Raw genomic sequence first — 21,781 nt, forward strand, 5'->3', positions numbered from 1 at the left:
AAAAGAACAGTGAGAGCTTAGGTAGCAGTCTAATCTTCAAAGTGCTTTACAATCATTAACTAATTAAGAATGTAAGACTCCACAGCAAGACAGGTATATATAATCGCCCTTTTACAGATGGGGAGGCAAGGAATCGACTTGCTCAAGGCCACAGAGTGAATAAATCTGTGATGGAGCTGGGATTAGAATTCAGACCACTGGAGCAAAAAAATCATGCGGGCAGATGATGAATAAAGAATACAAGGAGGAATCTAGAACACTTTCTAATTCTACAGTACTTCCCAAGAGGATCTCCAAATTGCTTAAGAGTTCCTCCCTTTTTAGGTTAGTTTACCACCATTTTACAGAGTGGTGGACTGAAATTGACTTAGGTTTCTTCCTTTCTCTTCTCAAACCAAAGACCAAACAGCCAATCCTTGATAGAGCCAGGAACATGACCCAGGAGTCCTGACTCCCAGTCCCCAGCCTGGACCACTTGATAACACTCACAAGCAGCCAGAAAAGACAGCACAAGGTTTGGATGTAGAGCAATGGTTCTCAAACTTTTGTACTGGTGACTCCATTCACATAGCAAGCCTCTGAATGCGACCCCCCCCTTATAAATTAAAAAGTGTTTTTAATATATTTAACGCCATTATAAATGCTGGAGGCAAAGTGGAGTTTAGGGTGGAGACTGGCAGCTTGTGACCCGCCATGTAATAACCTCACAACCCCCTGAGGGGTCCCAAACCCCAGTTTGAGAACCCCTGATGTACACTTCCCTGAAAAATGCATTCCCAGCAAATCTGTAAAACTTGCGGTTAATTTACTTAGAGACGCCGTGGAATCTCCATTACTTGAAGTCTTTAAATCAGGATTGGCTGTCTTTCTAAAAGCTATGCTCTAGCTCAAACAAAAGTTATGGGCTGGATGCAAGAATCACAGGGTACAGTTCTATGGCCTGTGTTGTGCAGGACATCATATTAGGTTATCATAGTGACCCCTTCCGGCCTTTAAATCCATGACTTACTAGGGAAGCTAAAATTCACAAGACTCTAGGCCTTTAAATTTTGATTTGGGACTTCAACCATCTGAGGTCTGGGTCACTCAAAAGAACAAGTGCTCTTGAGGGCCTTCTATTCCTCTTCAGACCCTCAGACAGTGCCAGGCAGGGTAAAGAGACAGGCTACAGAGAAGCTGTTGAGATAATCTCTGCCAGCTAGAATAGTTCCTCTGAAGGGAAGGGAGCTACTGAAAACATTTAGCAAACAAACCCACCTGGCTATGGGGAAGAGACTGGCAATGTGCTTTTAGACCTTAAAATAGCAACAGTGTTCATTCTCAGACTTCCACTGGGGACTACAGCAGTAGCTGCTCAGAGCAGCAGTTGTTCCCGAGACAGGAAGGGAGTTATTTCTATCAGAACACAAGTCTTTAGCCTAGCTAGTTTAACAAGTCAATTCAAAAATCTCTTCTTTAAAGACACTGAACTTTAGCCAACTACCTGGGTGAAAGCAGCTCTTGTGGACATGGAGGTTCACAGCAGTCATCCTGCTCCATAGCAAGTACAGAACTGTGGAATGGGCACACAAGGAAAGCAACTGAATCTCCAGTGGTTGGAAACTAGGACAGGGCAGAGCACTGGAGTATATATTTCAGAGATCGATCCCGTCACTGGTATCTCAAGGTGGTGGAGGAGGGATATGGTCCATGTACTCTAATAGGGCTTTTCTGTCTCAAAATGGAATGGATGTATTGCTTCATACTCGGTGGAACTGGCTTTTTATTGCTAACAATCTGCAGAACAAACCCTTCCTACTCAATGCAAAGTTTCACTAATATGATCAGCAAGAACTCCATGGCCACAAGGATGAAGCTGCAGCAAGTATGAGTACAAGGGCCAGTTGCAGAAAGGACCAGGACAATGGGGAAATATGGGCCACTGACTGAGGTACCAGCCTAGGACTTGTGAGACCTCAGTTCAAGTACTCTGCTCTACCACAAACTTCCTGTGTGACCCTGGGCAAATCAGTTAGTGTCCGTGCTTCAGTTTCCCCATTTGTACTGCAGGGATAATAGTGCTATCTTCACGATAGCAGGACAAATACAGTAAAGATGGTGAAGCACTCAAATATTAGGGGGCCAGGTAAGTACTCGAGAGTGATTTTGGAGTTTCTTGGTTCAGTGGTCGTTTGCAAGGCAAGTTGCTTTAGTTTGAATTCCTGCTAGTGCAGCCTCTTTTAGACACAGCCAGTCACTGACTGCAGAGCTCTGACACCAATGAGGCAAACCTTAACAGAAAGCTTCATAATGGTACCACACCATAAGGCACACCACACTAGCCCAATTGTCTATATTGCCCAAGCTAGAAACCCAGACTCTTATTTCCACATGAGCCCCAGTCAATTGCAATTGCTCCAGCAATTTACAACTACAGAGTTGTTGCGTCTTCCGAGAATAGCCTTATGACACAGATAATACCCAGCTCTTATCTAATGCTTTTCATCAGCAGATCTCAAAGCACTTCACAAAGTTGGGATGTATCATCATCCTCATTTTACAGCTGGGGAAACCGAGGCACAGAAAGGGCAAGAGACTTGCCTGAGGTCACCCCGCAGGCCAGGGGAAGAACCAGGAAGAGGAGCCAGGTCTCCTGAGTCCTAGTCCAGTGCTCTACCCAAACTACCTAATAAGACAGGAGGGATGACATTTTCCATTACATCACAGCTACGCCAGGAACAGTACTCCTCTTCTGTGTCCCTGTGCTTGCACCTCAAGCAGACTACCAACTGAAGCTGTGCCTGTGTTTTGATAGATTTATGAAGGCCAAAGAAATTGCCAGACCAGATCATACCCAAGGTCCATCTATCCCAGTATCCCGTCTTCAACAGCAGCTAGCACCAGATGCTTCAGAGAAAGGTATGAGAACCAGACAGTGGACAGATGTAGGTTAACCTGTCCCCCACATAGGTTTCATCCTAGTCTATGACAAAGATTGAAACGTAAGGTTTAATATTCCTTAAACCAGAATTTTTTCCAATTAACTGTTACACCCTGGATATTCTTGAGATCCATTTAAATATCCAGTCTCTTTTGGTAGTGGCCTCAATGACTTCTTGTGACAGCAGAGACCAAGGCTCAAACGAATACTAAAGCCAAAAGAAGCAGGTGCTGATGGAAGCTTAAATCCATTTTGTTAGTGTTCAGGTTATTTCATAATTGCAGAAACTACTGTATGTTTGATCTTTTTCCTAGACATACAATTCAGGGGGCACACATGCACGCACACACAGAGCAGCCACTGGAAAACAAACTGGGAAAGTAACAGAACGTCCCATACAAATGACAGCCCCATTCTCAGAGCAAAGGAAGTTTAAGATGGATAATGTACAGCAGAGGCTTACTAAACAAAAAGAGCACATGTAAACAGAATAGCCAGCCAGCCAATTCAGGTAGATCAATTCAAAGTACATTTAGACATGACAGTTCCTTCCCGCAATACGATTCAGCTATTGCACAACCTGGTGCTGTTTGCAAGTGTTTGGCTTTCTGATAAATATGAAATGCAGCACTCCAGAAACAAGCTACTAATGCTTGGAAGTTCAGTTGCTTCGAAGACTGAGCTTTTGACCAAAAGCATCTCATACCAAGCCAGTAGTTTTGGCTCTCTCTCAACTGTTAAAGTTACCAAGGGAAGAAGGCAGAATTAAAGGAAACACAGAGCTAAGCATCAGCCATGGGGGAACTTCATGAAAACACAATGCCATTAGAGAGATGCTTTCCACGGGAACATCGGAATGACTAGCTTAATTTGCTATTCAAGGCACTTACATTTAAGAAACACCTAGCCTTTTTTAGCTTCCATACAGCCAAACATGTACAACCCACCACCCCCACCTAACAAATGTATCCAGATATTTTGAGTTTCATTTTAGATTGAGAAATAAAAAAGGACTACCAATGTGCTTATCTGACATTAATCAGAATCTGAGTCACAGATGAGGCGATATAGAGCAACTTTCTCAGCTTAGTGTAACCAGAAGGTTAACAGAAAGGATTGGGACTCATGGGTTCTATTCCCAGCTTTTCCACTCACTTGCTACAATGATCTGTCTTCCTGTGTGAGGCTGTGGTAATTAGAGGGTTTGGGTGGTATTTCTGGTATGTTTGCTCCCTATACTTGGAATATGTTACTGCTCTTAATCTAAATCAAACGGTCTCAAACTTATTTTTAAAGGGGGGAGGGAATGGACCATACCATTTTTGTCTCATGGGCATCACACAGCTCTCCTTCCCAGTCTCAAATATCCCTGCAACTCTACAGCAACTGTGGACATGGAAGAGTCATGTTAGGGAAATATTTAACATGCTCTTATCTTCTTTCAGCAAGAAGAGGGAGCTCCGTGCAACGCACTGATTCTCACAGACTGCTAGTGAGCATGCCATGGGACACAGCTGAGGAACCAGTGTTCTGAGCCAAGTCAAATAGAACTTGATATTACAGAGATAGACAACTTATAAATGCTTGTCAGAATATTGTACAAGCCAGATAACATCTTTACGCTTTATCGTTTCATTATAGTAGCACACAGAGGCCACAACTGAGATCAGAGGGTATTGTCCTTAGTGTTGTGCAGACAGTGGGGAAACTGAGGCACAGAAATGATGTGACTTGCCCAGTGTCAGAGAGCTGGCAGAAAGGAAGGATGGTCCAGTGTTTATGGTGCTAGCCTGGGACCCAAGAGACCTGGGTTCAACTCCCTGCTCTGTTACTGACATGCCCAAGGTCACACAGGGACTTCTCAGTCTCTGTGCCTCATCTTTCCATCTGTCAAATGAGGATACCTCCCTCCCTTAAAGGAGTGTTGTGAGAATAAGTACAGTCAAGACTGTGAGGTGCTCAGATACTATAGTAACAGGTTTCAGAGTAGCAGACGTGTTAGTCTGTATTCGCAAAAAGAAAAGGAGTACTTGTGGCACCTTAGAGACTAACCAATTTATTTGAGCATAAGTTTTCGTGAGCTACAGCTGAAGTGAGCTGTAGCTCACGAAAGCTTATGCTCAAATAAATTGGTTAGTCTCTAAGGTGCCACAAGTACTCCTTTTCTTTATAGTAACAGAGGCCATATAAGCATCTTACACAGCCTGTGGCAGAACCAGCAATCAAACCCAGATCTCTAGAGTCCCAGCCCACAAAGCAATCCTGTCTCTGCTTCAGTTCAGCCATCTGCAAAAGACTATAGTGGTACATCCCTTCCTCACAGGCATGTCACATGGCTTAACTAACTAGTGTCTGTAAAACAGAGACATGGCACTGGGAAAAGGCAGGGTATTTGTTAGGTGCTGCTCCCACGTTCTTCACCATTGGCTTTATTTGTAGTCATTGCTGTTACAGGAAGTTCCCATCTACCAAGCACAAATCACCATTGAGCACTAACTGGTACAGGGACATCAGACCTTACCAAGACCAGCCTAACCAGTTTGGCAAGCATTACCCTATCTCTAGCCTCCAAGTAGGGAAGAAAGGGTGATTTAATAGCCCAGAATAAAGCTCTGCAGCTGGGACTCCCCCATCATGTGACTGTTAAGCCACAGGATGATATTTTACCCATTACACTTCTTCATAAAACAAGGAAACAGAACAGACAGTTTGGGTTCATAAGGAAGTTTCATTTGTTTCTGTCCCCAGGAATTTATCACATGAAATGTCAGGGATAATAAGGGAAGAGAAAAAATAGCAATACTGTATTAGAAAAATGCCAGCAGAAAAAGACATCTGCAGATATAGCTCCCAGCAGGAATTAAGAAACTCAGGACTGGAAAAGACAGTAGGAAAAATATCAGTTTTGTTTGACACATGTGCTAGACATACTGCCTACTACAAAGACTCCTGGGTTCTATGCCTTACTTGGCTACTGACTCTTTGGTTGCCTCTTAGGCTGTGTCTACACTAAAATGAAGTGAGCTGTAACTCATGAAAGCTTATGCTCAATAAATTTGTTAGTCTCTAAGGTGCCACAAGTCCTCTTTTTCTTTTTGCAGATACAGACTAACATGGCTGCTACTCTGAAAACTAAAATACTGGTATAGTTTAATGTGGGTACAGTTATATCACCATAAAGATGCCTTATTCCCCTTCCAGTATAGGAAGAGCTATATCAGTATAAGACATCTTTATAGTATTATAACCCACATTAGCATTTCCACCAGTTTAACTGTCAGAAAAAAGTTACACCACTAAAGATACGTCTACACTGCCCACGTTACAGTGCAGCCGTGCTGCCGTGGCAGCATTGTGACGTGGGCATTGTGGACACACTTTATCGCCAGGGCGGAGCTCTCCCGGCAATAAAAAAAACGACCCCGAACTCCGCTCCCGGCAATAAAGCGCTGTCTATACTGGCACTTTTCAGCGCTAAAACTTTTGTCACTCGGGGGGGGGGGGGGGGGTTTCACACCCCTGAAGGACTACACTTTTAGCGCTGAAAGTGACAGTGTAGACACAACCTAACTAACAGTAAGTGAAAACTCTTTGGAGTAGAGCCCTGTGCGGATACAAAATGTGTGTTCGCATCGATCCACAAACATGGTCTGCAGAAAGCCCCAGATATAAAGCGGATATCCGCAGATTTGCAGGGCTCTACTTTGGCGTAAGAGCCTGTCTTCCTCCATGACTGTGAAACACCTAGCATGCTTTGGGGCCATACATCAACAGGAGTCTGGGCTGCAGTTAACTTCACAATTTATGCTCACCTCACACCATGGGAAATCACCATAGCTTGGACCTCCTAACAAAGAAAAAAACAACAACTACACACAGAGCATCAGCATGCCTTAGAACCCATACACTGCCTCCTTTGCTGGGAAGTAGCAGTTAGGCTTTCCCACTCATAAGAACCAGGCAGTACCAATCACAATATTTCCACTTAGCTCATCATCAGCCTCACAGTGGCATTTTTAATACCTCCTTGCAGCTAATATAATCCTGAAAGCTGAACTTCCCCAGTTGGGAAGCCAACCTGAAGAATAAATCTTAAGGCAGAGAGAAGTGGGAAGTACATCACATAGGGAGGTTGCTCTGGGTCTCAGAAGCTGGACTTCTGCTCCAGTTGAGAACTCTGCTCTCAGCTATGCTGCACCATTAGCACGTGGCAAAAGGCGCAGAAGGAACATGTTTAAGCAGTAAAACATCACGGATAGGACCAGAGTGCTCATTCAAGTAACAGGCAATAAAGCCAAAGACTTCACAATTTTCTGCATCCACCACACTATACAGCTACATATTTAAAAATATCATTAATTTCCAACTGATGTAGGTATACGTGTAAAATGCACTTCCTGGGAGATTACTGAAATCCCTGCAATAGGGCGGCATCCTCTGCCAGTGGGTGCATTTGGGAGGGTTAAGAGATGTATATGATTTCACCAAGTAGGATGTGAAAACAGCCTTGTCAAACAACCCCTGTTTATCTGAAATGTTTCTGGGACAGCAAAAGCATTTGGATAATTGAGAGAATTAGCCAATTCCCGTGAGGGTGGACAGAGACCCTGAGAAAAGGGAGTTTTATGTTAGAGGAAACAGTGTAATACTGAGCTGTACACGTAGAAGTTTTTACTTCGAGAATGAAATAGACGTGAGTTTTGATGGTCCAGATGCCTGAAATATTTATCCACAATGTTCTAGATAACAGAAATTACAACACTTCCTGTTTTTAACCTCAAAATAGTTGACTCTACCTTGAAAGCAAGAGGCGCTCAAGCTAAATTTTCCACCTAAAACAGTTTTTCAGACAAGGCCCACCTCAGTTTTGATCATGAAAAGACACCACAACAAAACAAAGTAAACTTTGGCGAAGCGTTGCTTTTCAGTTTAGATGATCAGAGAACTAAGGGTGTAAATGATACATGTAAGTCTTGCAGGTCAGGACTTAGCTGAGTTGGAAGAGTTGCATGGAAAAGGATTCCATACAAACCCCCTACCCTGCCTTTGATGCTGTTATCTTAAAAGCACAAGATGACTCCAAAGTTAAAAAAGCAGCAAGAGATGGAGATGCACTATAGTTTGCCTTCCTTGGTTTCAGTTCTCTGACACTTCTCCACAACTCCCTCTTAACACTGCCACAGAGATAAATTCTTATTTTATTGATAATTCAGATTCCTGCCAACTCTCCAGTCCTCCAGTTTTAACGGAAGCAGATGACTGAAATCTTGGCTCTGAATTATGTTCTGCTTTTGCCTTTCTTTATTATGCACCACAATAGTCTACTTGCAAACCCCCCCCCCCCCAAGAAAACAGGGAAGGACATAGCTAAAGAAGCCTAGATAATTAAGAGACAGTCCAAAGTGTCAGAGTCAGAGATCTGCATTCTCATTATCCAACCATACACACAGGGATAAGGGAAGCAGAAGCTTTATTTTTGTGCTTCAGCAATTTAAAGTTGAGGCAGCTGAAGAGAGATCATGGAAACAGCTTTAGATCAATCATGCTTAAATGTCAGCCAAATTTAGTTATTTTGAATAAATTGTTAAGCACACAAGATGAAATGAATGTTATGAGACCAGTTAATAGAAACAGAGGGAGCCTCTCCCCATTTTGCAGTCGCATTCCTGCTCATTTAAAGGCACCTACGAAAAAAAGTCTAAATTTAAGGAGCACCAGGGCACGCAGTGAGACCACATCCAACTTCATGCCTGTTGTAACTCCACTGACATAAGGCATGGATTAGCGATCAAATGGTCCAGCTAGGGCCCTCTTGGCCACACAATGCACAAGTGTATGTACAGTACACAAATCCACACCTCCCTGCACTTTATTAGCGGAGGGGACACAACCACATAGCGGTCTCTGGACTGGGAGGGAAGCCCGCTTTTGAAATACCTTTTCTTTTGACAAGGGGAAGGGGAAGATTAAGTAGCACATGGCTGCTACAGAGCATCAACCACTGAGAATGAATCAGACTTCATGGAGTGAAGGCTGTTATTAGGATAGAAGTCCAAGATCTTTCAGACTGCAAGGTCCACCCCTTGCCAGGCTTATCTAATGCAGAATGTGTGTGCAGGTAGTTATCCTACCCATTAAACCAGTTAGCAAGTCACACAGGATCTTGTCCTGCAATGATTCTCAGCACCTCACGGGAACCAGCCCAGAAGAACAACAGCACCCCACCTCTCCCTTAATGGATCACGTTCAAACAGATCCTCTTCTTGTTTAAAAAAAGAGTCAGGTATAACACAAAGCAATGAATAAATTACCTTCTGCTATTACACAACCTGCCTCAACTGTACTCTTGAAAGAGTGTTCACTCTGCCCAAGAATACTCTTTACAAATAAGGTCCAAAAACACCTTTTGATTTCCCTTATGCAGTTAAACAGAACACTTGGAGGGATCCTGGCTGCACAGCCAGCCCCTTCTTCTCTCCACAAATCAACTCCAAAAAAAATCACTGATTGTGAGAAGCTCCCATCTACAGCAGGTCTCAACTCACAAAGGCCAGGGGAAAAAAAAGAGGTTAGATTGTGTATTTCCTAGGAGCTGTTTCCTAAATTCATCCTGGGGAGGCAATTTGCTCACTAGTTGTCACTTCTCTCACACACACCCATGAAAGAGCAAACCACCACCACCTCCCAAAGCATCTTGAGCTGCATCAAATGAATGAGGCACTGGAGATAGAGGTAACCCCTTGGGTCTGAGACCTAATAAGGGCATAGGGAGATACTGAGTGAGCATGAGAAACCCAAGGAAGGACTAGATGTGATACTGAACAGCAGAGAAGGCAAGGAGATTCAGAGCAGGGGGCCATTTCCCTTGCCCAGTCAAAGCCCACATCATTCATCATGGATCGATGAGGCAATTAATATGTGGAAGAGGAAGAAGAGATGGAAATGCTCCCTGCTCCAAACTGCTCATGCACCCCATAGGGGATAGATCAATCCACTGCCCTCTCCTTCCCATTTCAGGGAGATTGTGTTGAGGGTGGAACATTAAGGGGGCACAGAGCCACTCCTACATCATCACTCATTGGCCTTTGGGTATAAAAACTAGAGAGAGCGCTCTCTCATTCCTGCAGCATGCCTCTCTTTCGCCATGGGAGTGTTACAGGGTTCTACAAGTGTCCCTGCACCCACTCTACGGTGGGGGGGATTAGGAAGATACACAGAGGTCTATAGATCTGTGCACAGTCTCTCCCTTACCTGTCTCCATATCTCATTCACCAAGGAGCAGTTAGTGATGAAGTACTGGGGGGCATGGGTACACATACAGGGGTTATCTCTGACCTGCACCACCTCCCTTCCGTTCACCATGGAACGGTAGAGTATGGGAGGCATAAAGGGAGCTACTGGGTGGGGGTATGTATGCACATATAGGGGATTCTGTAGGAGTCTCCTGTCTTCCTGTTCCACACCCCCCAGCACAGAGAGGACCAGGTGGATACGTAAGCACCCAAGAAGGGTGCATAGCGATCTATGGAGAAGAGGCAGGCTCCCACCCCTCACTTTACCATAGAAAACATGAGGTAGGGATCTATAGGGGATGGGGTATTACCCACTCCATAGCCCCATAGTCACTGCGTGCTCGATGTACCCCATACGGTGCAAGGAACCCCTCTCCTGCCCCCCCAGCATGCCCTCCCCTCAGCAAAACATGGAATCCCGCCCGCCCGTGGGGTAGGAACCCCCCAGCCCCCTACCTGCTCCGTGTCTCTCTCATTCACGGTGGGGAGGGGGCTTCGGCCGCTGCTCGACATCTTGCCCCCCCCTTGGCCAGCGGCTCCTGGGGCTCCGGCAGTTCCTGGGGCTCAGGCCGGGGCTCTCCTCACACCGCTGGGGGGCGGCCAGGCCACCACCATGGGGGAGCCCCAGGGGGAACTCAGGGAGCAGGAGGGCGCCGAAGCTCGGACATGGGTTTCCGCGGGGCCGCGGTGAGGGAAGCCCGGCCCGACAGCTCAGGCGAACCCGGGGACGAGGCGCGGGGACCAGGCCGCGCCGCCGGCAACCAGGCGTGCGCGTAGGCGAAGGCTGCGCGGAGCCGGGGCTAAGGAGATCCGGAGGCCGAATGCCCCCGGCCAAGCCGCCTTCTCCGCCCCGAGATCCGGCTCCCCTCAGCGCATCTCACACTCACACAGCAGCAGCTCCCAACATGGCCGCCGCCGCCGGCCTTCGGCCATTTCCGCCCCCTTCCGGAAACATCCGAGCCGCCCGCCAGAGCCAGTTTCCGCCGGTTCCGGAAACACCAGCCCCCCACCACCACCTGCGGTCGCCTCACGGAAACACTCGACTCGCCCTCCCTCACTATCGCCTGCTCCCGCCTCCTTCCGGAAATATCCGAGACAGCGGGCAACGCCCCTTTCACGGTCGGTCATTTCCGCCTCCTTCCGGAGAAACCCGAAGTTCACCTTCAGGGCAGCGATCGGACATTTCCGGACGATCGCCCGAGAGTTCCCGAAGGCTGAAGAGTAGCAGTTTCCGGAAAACTCCCCGCCCCCGCTGACGCACCGCTCGGCAATTTCCGGAAATTAACGAAAATAGCCGAAGAGGCTCGGTTCTTTCCGCCTTCCCTAGGCGAGCTGGGGGACGAAAGCCGGCGGAGCCGCCCAGCTTCGGCTATTCCCGCCACTTTCCGTAAATAGGGTCTGAGTTTGCATCTGAAGGGGTTCATTCTCCGGTGAGGAGGAGGGTAGCAGGGCTTGGGGGGGGAGAGAATAAATCACCCAGCCGGGTACCTGGATGTGAAAATTTGCACACATAGATGCACACCTGATTGTGCAAATATGTATGCATGTACACACCTGGTTGTGCAAACATCCACAAGTGTGCGTGTACACCTGGGCACATCTACATAGGCACGCATGGTAGGGCTGCAACAACTCCAAACGCCAGCGCTTAGCCATCAATGTGCGTGCACGTCATCGTATCATAGGACTGGAAGGGACCTTGAGAGGTCAGCTAGTCCAGTCCCCCACACTCAAAGCAGGACTAAGTATTATCTAGACCATCCCTGACAGGTGTTTGTCCAACCTCCTCTTAAAAATCCCCAATGATGGAGATTCCACTAGGTAGGCAACTTATTCCAGCGCTTTGCACCCCCACCGGCGCCCCCTGGAGACACAAGGCTCACCTGCACACACTCCCTCCCGGCCCCACGCACACCCCTGCGTCTCTTCCTTCATACACCTACAAGCAGCTCTGGTGGAAACACAGGGTCCCCTTCCCCTCCCAGGGTCCTCCTCCGTGCATGGGGTCGCTGGTGCTAACCCCCTCTCCCCCCCCCTCCCCCAGCGCACAGGGCCGATCGGAAGCCTTATTTTTTTCATATGACCAGATTCCCCCTTCTCTGCTGCTGGTACTGCTGCCAGAGTCTGATTACCCGGCTACCTGGGCTGGTACAACTACAGCTTGGGACTGAAGCGCGCCAGCAGCGGCACCTGCTGGTCAGAGGTAGACCTGCAGTTGGTGGGCCCGCAGCGCAGGGCCAGGGGCAAAGGCTGGTGCACTCGGGACGCCGCTGGCGCTTGGGGGCGCTCAGAACCCCACTCAGCGTCCTCCAGATGCTATGGGAGCACGCTGCTGTCGACGACGTCCAGCGCCCCCGTTAGCCCAGGCTGGAGTGTGCGAGCACCTGGAATTAGTTGGGGGGGGGGGGGAGACACAACTGCACATGCATCTATCCCCAGCTGTATGCATCAAACCACAGCTACATGCACATAGTCATGTGCAAACACACATCTGCTTGCACAGCCATGTGCACACGCTCAGGCGCTCCTACCCTGAGTCACAGCTGCCTACACACACCTGTGCATCTCGACATGCAAGCACATCCACACGATTTCCCAGAGTCCCAGTCGCATGCACATACCCACACCTGCACGCGCACACGTGTGCAACAGCCCTTCACCCACACACACACACGAGAGCAGCGGTTCTCAAACTGTAGGTTGCGACTCCATTTTAATGGGGTCACCAGAGCTGGCTTAGACTTGCTGGGGCCCAGGTCCAAAGCCAAAACCCAAGCGCCACCGCCCGAGGCTGAAGCCAAAGCCTGAGGGGTTTAGCCCTGTGTGATGAGACTCAGGTTACAGGCCCCCTTCCCTGGGGCATCCGTTTTGTGTCCTCCCCCACCCCTTGCCCAGGTCAGTGGGGCTCAGGTGTGCTCAGGCTTCGGTTCCCCCTCCTGGGGTCAAGTAGTAATTTTTATTGTCAGAAGGGGGTCACAATGCAATGAAGTTTGAGAACCCCTGCACTAGAGGATGCTCATATATCACGTGGCCAACATTAACACAACCAACACAGACTGGCTGATGCTTGCATTTGTGGATCATTCCAAAATCTGGGTCTCTGTTGGTCTCCCTCCCACACAAACTAAATACCCTGTAAAGAGGGTAGATTTCAACCAGAGTAGTAGTGCATAGGGAGCTAACAAGGAAGCAAGTCGAGCCCTTAGTAGGGTGCAGCACCAGGTGGATTATCAAAACTGTTGTGTTCAAAACACGCCATGACACATTCCACACCACAGCAAAGCTACATGCTGCCTATCCGCTTAGCAGCTTGGCACACAGCACCTAATCAGCAATGGGGGACTGCTGTTTGGGGCCCGCTCCCCGGGGATCCCTACCCAGATGTAATGGGTAACACACCAAGCATCCAATGAAGTGAGCTGTAGCTCACGAAAGCTTATGCTCAAATAAATGTGTTAGTCTCTAAGGTGCCACAAGTCCTCCTTTTCTTTTTTACACCAAGCAAAGTTTTCAACTTCCAGTTGAGGGTCCCAGGCATGAACAGAGCTTCATGCCACATCTGAATGTCAGCCCAGAATCATACAGAGTGGGGAACTATTCTATGCAGCTTTATTGTTGTTCTGTGTATCTCAGGATCATGTCGACCAAAATCAGGGACCCCATTGTCCCAGAGGATGCACAGACCCCAACTGAAATCACAGTTCCATAGTAAAGGCAGCCTGGGCTTAAAATCTAAACAGACAAAGGTTGGGAGGAGATATGTAGGCCCAAAGAGGGGAGGATTCTTGCCCAAGGTTAGTGTCAGAGCTGGGAAAAGCACCCTGAGTCCCAGCCCAGTGCTCTACCCACTGGGACGCACTATTCTCCATGGCTGTGGTTTGCAAGCCTATAGGCAAAGGGACACAGGCACAGCCAGGGCTTGGACCCAAGAGTCCTGGCTCCCAGCAGCCCGTCTTTAATTGCAGCTAGGGCTCGTTGAGCCAGACTGACCTATTGGAAGGGGGTTACATTCTATCTTTCCTCCCAAAACTCCTGAGTCCTGGGGCTGGTGCCAGGGACAAGGAATGCCTGACAGCAGCCAGCTTGGTGCATGGGGTGGTGCAGAAAATTACCTCCCCCCACCCCCTGCAGCTTCCAAGGCAGCAGGGAATATGCAATATGGGGGCAGGAGACCAATCCACTCACCCTGCCAGCAGGGGGCAGTGTTACTCTCCAATAGCAACACCTAGCAAGATTTTAAGGGAACTGAGGAAATGCAGGTTACAAAGGCACCAGCCCCCATTTACTGGGGGGTCAGTTGCAGGGTGGCCAGCCCGTGGCAAGCAGTGCCCACTGGCTCTATGGCCACCTGACAGGTTGGGGCTTGCTCAGGAACAAGGGGCAGGGCCCAGGAGTGACTGGAGTGGGTGATTTATGGCAGGGCAGCAGAGAGAATTGTCCCTGTGCAGAGATGCTGCCCCGATCTGTGCCCCACTGCTGCTGCAAGGCATGGAGCACACAGCCTCCTGACATCCCTGCTCACATGGGCGGGGTGCCCCACATAGCTGGGGGCACACAGTTTCCCAGGCACCCTCTAACCAGTCAGTTGGCAATGGCAGTTCTTACTGGCAACTGGAGCCTGGAGTTGGGGACAGGGGACAGGTTAGGGGAGAAAAGAGGCATGGGTTGCCTTGGAGGGGGCACATTGGTGCCCGGGTCCATGGCAGTGCCTGGAGGAGGGGACGCAGCATGCTCCAGTGGCTCCAATGCTGGCCCGGGAATCCAGGCTGTGGGAGGGGTGTGGAGTCTAGTGAGTTTGAGCAGGGAGGCTGCAGGGCCTGGCACAAAGGGCCTTGGGGTGGGGGGTCTGTGTGGCATTATGGTAACACAGGTGCCAAGTAGCAGAACCATGGCTGATTGGGGAAGGTGGGAAGATTTCTGTGCCAGAGACCGGAGGGTGGAACTAAAAACCCAGTCGGTTGTCAGCAAACAGCATGTGTGTGACTGGCAAGCTGGTCCCAGCAAGGCTGGACTGGAAATGCAAGAGGAGGATAATGGGGACGGAGGAAGCTGACCACAGGCGAGGGGTGCAGCAGAAAGCAGCCTAAAGGCTGGGGGGCAGCAGAAAGCTGCCCACGTGATGGGGGAGACAGAAGGCAGCCCACAGGGGGAGGGGGGAGGACCTAGAGGGGAGTGCAAGGCATTTCACAGGCTAGGGGCCAATTGGGGGGGAGCAGAAGGCAGCACATAGCCTTGGGGGCAGCAGAAGGCAGCCCGCAGACTGTGGGGAGGAGAGGGGAGTGGAAGGATCCTGTAGGGTGGGGTGAGGAGGGGGGATTGTAAGGAAGCCTGTAGGCTGTGGGGAGAAGGGGGACTGTGCGTCAGGATTCCCTCCCCCAGCTCTGCCTTAGAATAGTAGTTTCTACCTATAAAGCCCCATGGAGGACAGGAGGAAGGTGCTGGGGGGGGCGGGGCAGACACATGATCAGGTGGTGAAGGCAGATCTCTGCCTTCACTGTCTTGTCCCCACCACCCAGCAACCCTGACTGCTGGACTGAGTGCCTGGGTTGCGGGGCCAGGGACTCAGCTCTTCCAGCTGCAGAAGGGAGTCCTGAGTACCAGCAGTGGAGAGGGGGTTCTGGGCACCGAGGGGTGGGGGGCTCTGCAGGGACGATGTGGAGGAGCCCTGCCCACAGTGGAGAACCAGAACAAATCAATGGCTAAAGCCAAGGGAGGAACAAGACACCCCACCACCAGCTGGCATGGCCCTGGGGGTCATTGGAGGCACCCCACACACTGCCCCCCAGCAAAAGGGGCCCTGCCTGGGGTTGGGAGGGCCCTAAGGCCTGTTCCATCCCTTGGCATCTCTGCTGGGGCTACCATGGGCTCCTCCATAGCCCCCAGCCCCCCGAGTCTTCCAGTCCTGTGCCCCCCAGACCCCTTCCCCTCCAACCCCCTCTGAGCCCCTCAGTCCTGTATCCCCTGGACCCCTTACTCTCAACTGCACCTGAGCCCTCCAGTCGTGTGCCCCCCAGATTCTGCACAATCCTGTGCTCCCAGACCACTTTCCTCTGAGCCTCTTACCCCCACAGTGCCTCTGCATCCCAAGCCCCTCCCCTCCCAAGGAGGTGGGGGATGCAGCCCCTGTGGCCAAGACGAGCTTTGGCCAAGGGCACGATGCCCATCATACACATAGCTGGTTGGATATACGGGGTGGGTCAGGCTGAGGAACCCTTGTAGCACCCACAAGGGGGGCTGCTTCCAACAACAGGACTTGTTTAACAGCAGGGGGAAGCTGCATGGGCCGGGGGGAGGGGGGGGCGTTGGTGGGTGGGACCATGTATAGGATGGGTGGGGCATGCTGAGATACGTGACAACATGCCTGTGATCGAATATGCATGGAGGATGTTGACATACACTGGGGATGTGCAACAGACATGAGCACATACATGGGGTTTCTAACATATATGACAACATGCATGGGTATTAACACACTTGGGTGATGCTAACATGCATGTCAACAAAAATGAATTATGCTCACATGAATGGTGGGTGCTAATACATGTGACAACATATATGAATATGCTATCATGGAGGGAGGGTGCTAACATATGTGACAATATCCATGGGAACTAATATACCCGGAGGATGTTAATATGCATGACAACATACATGAAGTATAACATGTATGGGAGACTAACTTGCATGGAGCTGCTACCATCATAACCCAGTGCTAATGTGCATGGGTGCTAACATGAATGACTACATATATGGAATGCTAGCATGCATGACCATGTGCATGGGGGATACTAACATATCCGAGATTGCTAGTAGCCACGGCAACATGCATGGAGACAGTAATACACATGGTGTTCTTCACATGCATGACAGTAGGCGTGGGGGTGATAAGTCAGACACTATGCAAGTATAGTCTTTCCCCCTTAGCTTCATACCTATGCCATGGCTGAGATGCAGCCACCACTGGGGAGGCATAGCACAGGATTCAGGTCAGGGACAGCACGCTAGAATCTTTTCCTGCAAAGCATTCTGGATAATGACATATGTAAATGGTTAACCCTGCTGTACTCAGGGGGAGCTTTGGGCAGGTGGTCTCTGGGGCCAGGTGGGTATGCCCTAGTCAAATTAATAGGGTTATGGGATGGCAGGGGTTAAGCCCTGTGTACTGGCCTGACTCCAGCTTGGATCTTTCTATTGCCACCCACCTCCGCAATTCTTCCTCACCGTGTACCCTTAGGTGTTAAGCAGTCTCTGTGACCCACCCCAGAGGTGGCTGCATCTCAGCTCCAGGTGAGGGATTCATCTACAAACAGCCTTCGTGCCCCACTCCAGAGGCAGCTGCATCTCAGCACTAGGCGAGGTGTCCCTGTATCAAAAGCCCTCAGCTCTGCCCCAGAGGTGGCTGCATTTAAATGCCTCCCCTTGTGTTGTTACTCTGAATCCCATCCCCCCCATGCTGCCTGCTTTAAATCCTGCAGCTGGCACATCCCAGGCTAATGGGTCTTCGCAGGGAGTGGTGCTGATGGGTCCCCCGGAGGCAGTTCAGCTGATCACCACCAACACGGTGTCTGTCGATACCCATTAGAGGGCAGGGTGGCAATAGCACTGTGTCCCAGCTGCAAGGCAGCACCTGACTCAAGGCTGGCGTGGGGGGAGCTATCCAGCTGCATGCACCCTCTTCCTTGCATTGCAACCTCTGCAGACACCAACTACTGTACGATAAGCCTCCTGCCCCACCCTGTGCCAGCCTGTGTGCACATGCCCTGTCCATGTGCTTCAGAAGCAAAGATGCAAGGTAAGAAAGGGCGTTAGCACCCACTGTGAGCTGGTGTGTGCCTTAGCACCTGACATGCCAGCTCCCTGCCCCCCCTGCAGGCACCCACCCTGCTATCTCCTCAGACTCCCCATGTGTACTTGGTGCCAGCTGGATCATTCCCCCTAAGGGTCTTGAAGGAAACTCCCACCAGCACACCTGCAGCACTGGCCCGTCAAACAGGTGCATTATGGGGTTTGAGGGACCTAGGTGGGCCCAGTGGTCTGTTCCAGGGTGGAGGAGAGGGAGGGATACCAGCTGGATGGGCCCATTGGTCTGATCTGGGGTGGCAGAGAAAGCGAAGGATACCAGGCTGGGCCCATAAATCTAATTGGGAGTAGATGGGTCACCAATCTAGCTGTATCTACGCCCAGGGCAGGAGTGGATTAGAACCAGAGAAGGGCTGACTGGAAGGGAAGGATATGAGAGCAGCACATCAGAGGTTGGGAGACAGCAGTGCCTTGGGGGGGTGGGATGCTGTCATAGATGGGGAGGCAGCACTATCATGGGTAGGGTGCTGTGGGTGAGGGGGCAGTTGTGCCATGGGGGAGGCAGTGCTGTGATGTAGGGAGCCAGTGGTGTCACATAGGGAGGGGGACAATGCTCATGCTCTCGGCCTAGCACAGGGGACAGTATTGATTTTTCTGCTGGGCCTGTTCTGCCTGCAGGGAGATCTGTGGCGTCAGAGATCGACCGGGTAGCGCGTGGGTGGGGCAAGTTGCTTGTCTCAGCAATCTCCGTCCATGCTCGGGGCAAGATGCGGAGGGGCGGGGGGGGGCTCCAACAGATACCTGCAGGGCTGACCCGTCCCCCTATCCTCCTCCCCAGGATTCTCTAAAGTAGCACAACCCCTGCAGCATCCCAGTGGGCGCCTCCCAGAAAATGCTGCCCCCCGTCCGTCCGTCTAAGTTGATCCCCTGCATCCCATTCCCTGCCCCCTGAGCCAGCCAATTCCCTCATCCTTTGGCTGGATCAGAGCCAGCACCCCCTAGAAGGAAAAGACCCCAGATCCCAATACCCACCCTGCTGGGTCATTAAAAATAAGCTTAGACAACCACTGCTGGCCCCAGTAACAAAGCAGAGCTTACAAGCAAGTTACACAGTGCATGTGAGAAAATAAGTGGGGAGAGAAGGGGGTTGAGAGTCAGGACTCCTGGGTTCTGTTTTCAGCTGTGGGAGGGAATTGGGGTCTCATGGTTAGGAGAGGGGGAATTGTGTCTGTATGTTACTCTGCTCCAGCCTTGGGAATAGAACCCAGGAGTCTTGACTCTCAACCTCCCCCCGCCGCACTTTAACCCACTTAGACCCCACTCTCTGCTGAATAGCAATCCCAGAGTGCTGACTCCCAGCCACCCACTCTAACCCACTCAACCCAAATCCCCCCTGGAGATAGAACCCAGGAGTCCTGATTCCTAGTGGCAGGAGAGACAATCTGATAGAAAGAGAGACAGAGACCCCAGACGTGTTATAATGGTTAGTTCCATTCTCCCCCCGCCTTTCCTGTTTAGCTGTGACAATGGAACAGTCCCAAGAGAATCCCCCTCCCCCCCCCGCCCACTGCAAAATTATGAAAGAGATTTACAACTCAGCACAGAGTGACCCATTCTGATTGGCTGCTGATGACATAATTCCTGGGACCCCAGGAGTGGGATCTCTGTGGATGAACCCAGCTGGGTAGTGCACAGTGGGTCTGGCCCTGCATCTCTAGGGAGCACCCCCACCACCTGCACACTGCTGGGGCAGCCCCAGACACACAACCACACAGACCCAGCACTGGGCTATAGGGTTGGGGCATCAGCCTGGCCCAGGGTGAGACTGCGTGTCTGATTGTACATATACACTCATGTTTACATGCACACCCACCCGGCACACACACACATAACTCATGCCCACATACCCAAGTGCTTAAATGCGCGCATACCCTACACAAATATACACGCATATTAGGGAAATCTTTCTAACGCTAGGTCTAGCTCTGGAATAGGCTTCCAGGGGTAAGGTCAGCGGCAGGGATTCCACCCCTTTACCCTCCCCATCCAAGCAATAGGCCCCATTCTGCTCTCCCTCCACCCAGGGGCATGATTCTGGAGTCCTTGAGGCACTTCCGGATTTGCACCTAACCACAGGATCTGGTCCTGGCTCTTTGAACCCAGCAAGGCGTCCCAGAGGGCATATATAGTGCCTGGTTCACTGCTTTCCTCCTTGAAATCCCCAAGGAGCCAGAGCTAGGAAAGCCCATTTAGCTCATGGGCATGACCGGACTGTGCTCAACCCTGGTGACTCATAGCTTTGGAAAGGCCCGATGGGAGGGTGCACCGGCTCCCACGCCAGCGGCAGTGGCAGGGGGAAAGAGGATGCAAGGCAAGCAGTCCTGCAGCGTGACTGCTCCTGAATGAGGGATTCAAAGAGCCAGAGCCCCCAAATGCTGCCGCATGCCAGCTCTACCAACAGGGCTAGTCCAGATGGGCCAGACTGTGGGGTTCAGTATGGGAGTAGCTCGAGGTCCACCCTAGGGATTTGTGGGATGGGTCCAGAAAAGGGTTCTGTCTACTACGCACACACGTACGTATAAATAAAGGAACACTGTCTCTCGTTCTAGTTCCCATTGACTCCAGTGGAGCTGTGCCTAATTTACACCAGCTGGGGATCTGGCCTCTGATGTTGTGGTACCTGAGTCACCCCCACCCCATTACCTCACCAACAAATGGGCAGGGACCTGGAGCTGTTGGCTCCAGCTCAAGAAGTTTCTCATTGAGCCAGTTGGGCATGTCTCTTCCCATGCTGTGTGTGTTACCCATGATTAACATGCTATGTGGTCCCCCCCGCCCTCCCGAGATGCTGGTGGAAGGGAACCCACAGCATTCAAAACAAAGGCACTGAGATGCAAAGGCAAAGCTGCCTCTACCAACCCTCCGGAGCATGCTATGGTGTTGGCGTGAGAGGCAGAGTGGCCTGCGGGGCTTGGGATCTGTTGGACGTGTACAGTGGGTGTGGCTTGCATGGATTTGGGATTCAGTGGATGTGGAAAATGAGCATGATGTATTATCACGTGTTAATTAATTAATACATCTGTCACACATCTGCACTCTTACATGCTTAACACATGCAGACAAATATGCACACATACATATCCCGAGCATGCATGCATGGCCCTGTGCTTGCCCTATGCACATGTGCAGACACTGAATTCCCCAGGCATATACATGTCTGTTGACACATGACACCACATGCACACACACCCTCTTGACATTTCTCTGCACTTCTCACCACATGTACATTGAATACCTCCACTTGTCCAAACACACAGATTCCTCCCATTCCTGTGCCTGGATTCACCTTCCCCCTACACCTTTGCCTGTCCACACACACAGAAACATGCTCTCACACACCAGGTTCAGATGTGGGCAAAGCACAGAGAGCTCTTCTGGCAGAAGGCATCACACGTGTGAGCATTGGAGACACATACCAGGGCTCGCCCACGAGGCCCACTGCACCCCACCCTCCCACTCAGCACCTCAGGGTGGCGAGGGAGATTTGTTTTGAACCAATGGCTGCAAAGGGTTCAATACTGGAGCCAGGTCCAAAGCTGGGGTGGGTTTCAGGGGACATGACCCTGTTCTGTTTAATTTCTTGCTCACCTGATTCCTACCGTTCTTGGGAATCCCAGACATAAACAGCACCTCCTGCTGCACTAATGAGTAGAGGGGATGAACAGACAGAAGGCTCCTAGCAGTGGAGGGACAGACATTATGCTAATTT

General features: G+C 50.5%; 1 protein-coding gene across 9 annotated transcripts in view; it reads right to left on the reverse strand.

Annotated features, from left to right (window-relative positions):
• MARK2 (microtubule affinity regulating kinase 2) overlaps window positions 1–11,175 on the reverse strand; it is a 102,625-nt gene extending 91,450 nt beyond the window's left edge. For 4 of the 9 annotated variants that reach the window (XM_073351789.2, XM_073351793.2, XM_073351784.2 and 1 more), the window contains exon 1: window positions 10,669–11,175. In XM_073351789.2, the coding sequence (XP_073207890.1) occupies window positions 10,669–10,725 (57 nt within the window). In that variant the 5' untranslated portion in view covers window positions 10,726–11,175. The remainder of the gene's footprint in view (window positions 1–10,668) is intronic. The other 5 variants (XM_073351795.2, XM_073351794.2, XM_073351790.2 and 2 more) reach the window with 2 other exon arrangements.
• Window positions 11,176–21,781: the final 10,606 nt, after the last annotated feature.

The sequence above is a fragment of the Lepidochelys kempii genome, chromosome 7 (genome assembly GCF_965140285.1).
Source record: "Lepidochelys kempii isolate rLepKem1 chromosome 7, rLepKem1.hap1, whole genome shotgun sequence".
Classification (NCBI taxonomy): Eukaryota; Metazoa; Chordata; order Testudines; family Cheloniidae; genus Lepidochelys; species Lepidochelys kempii.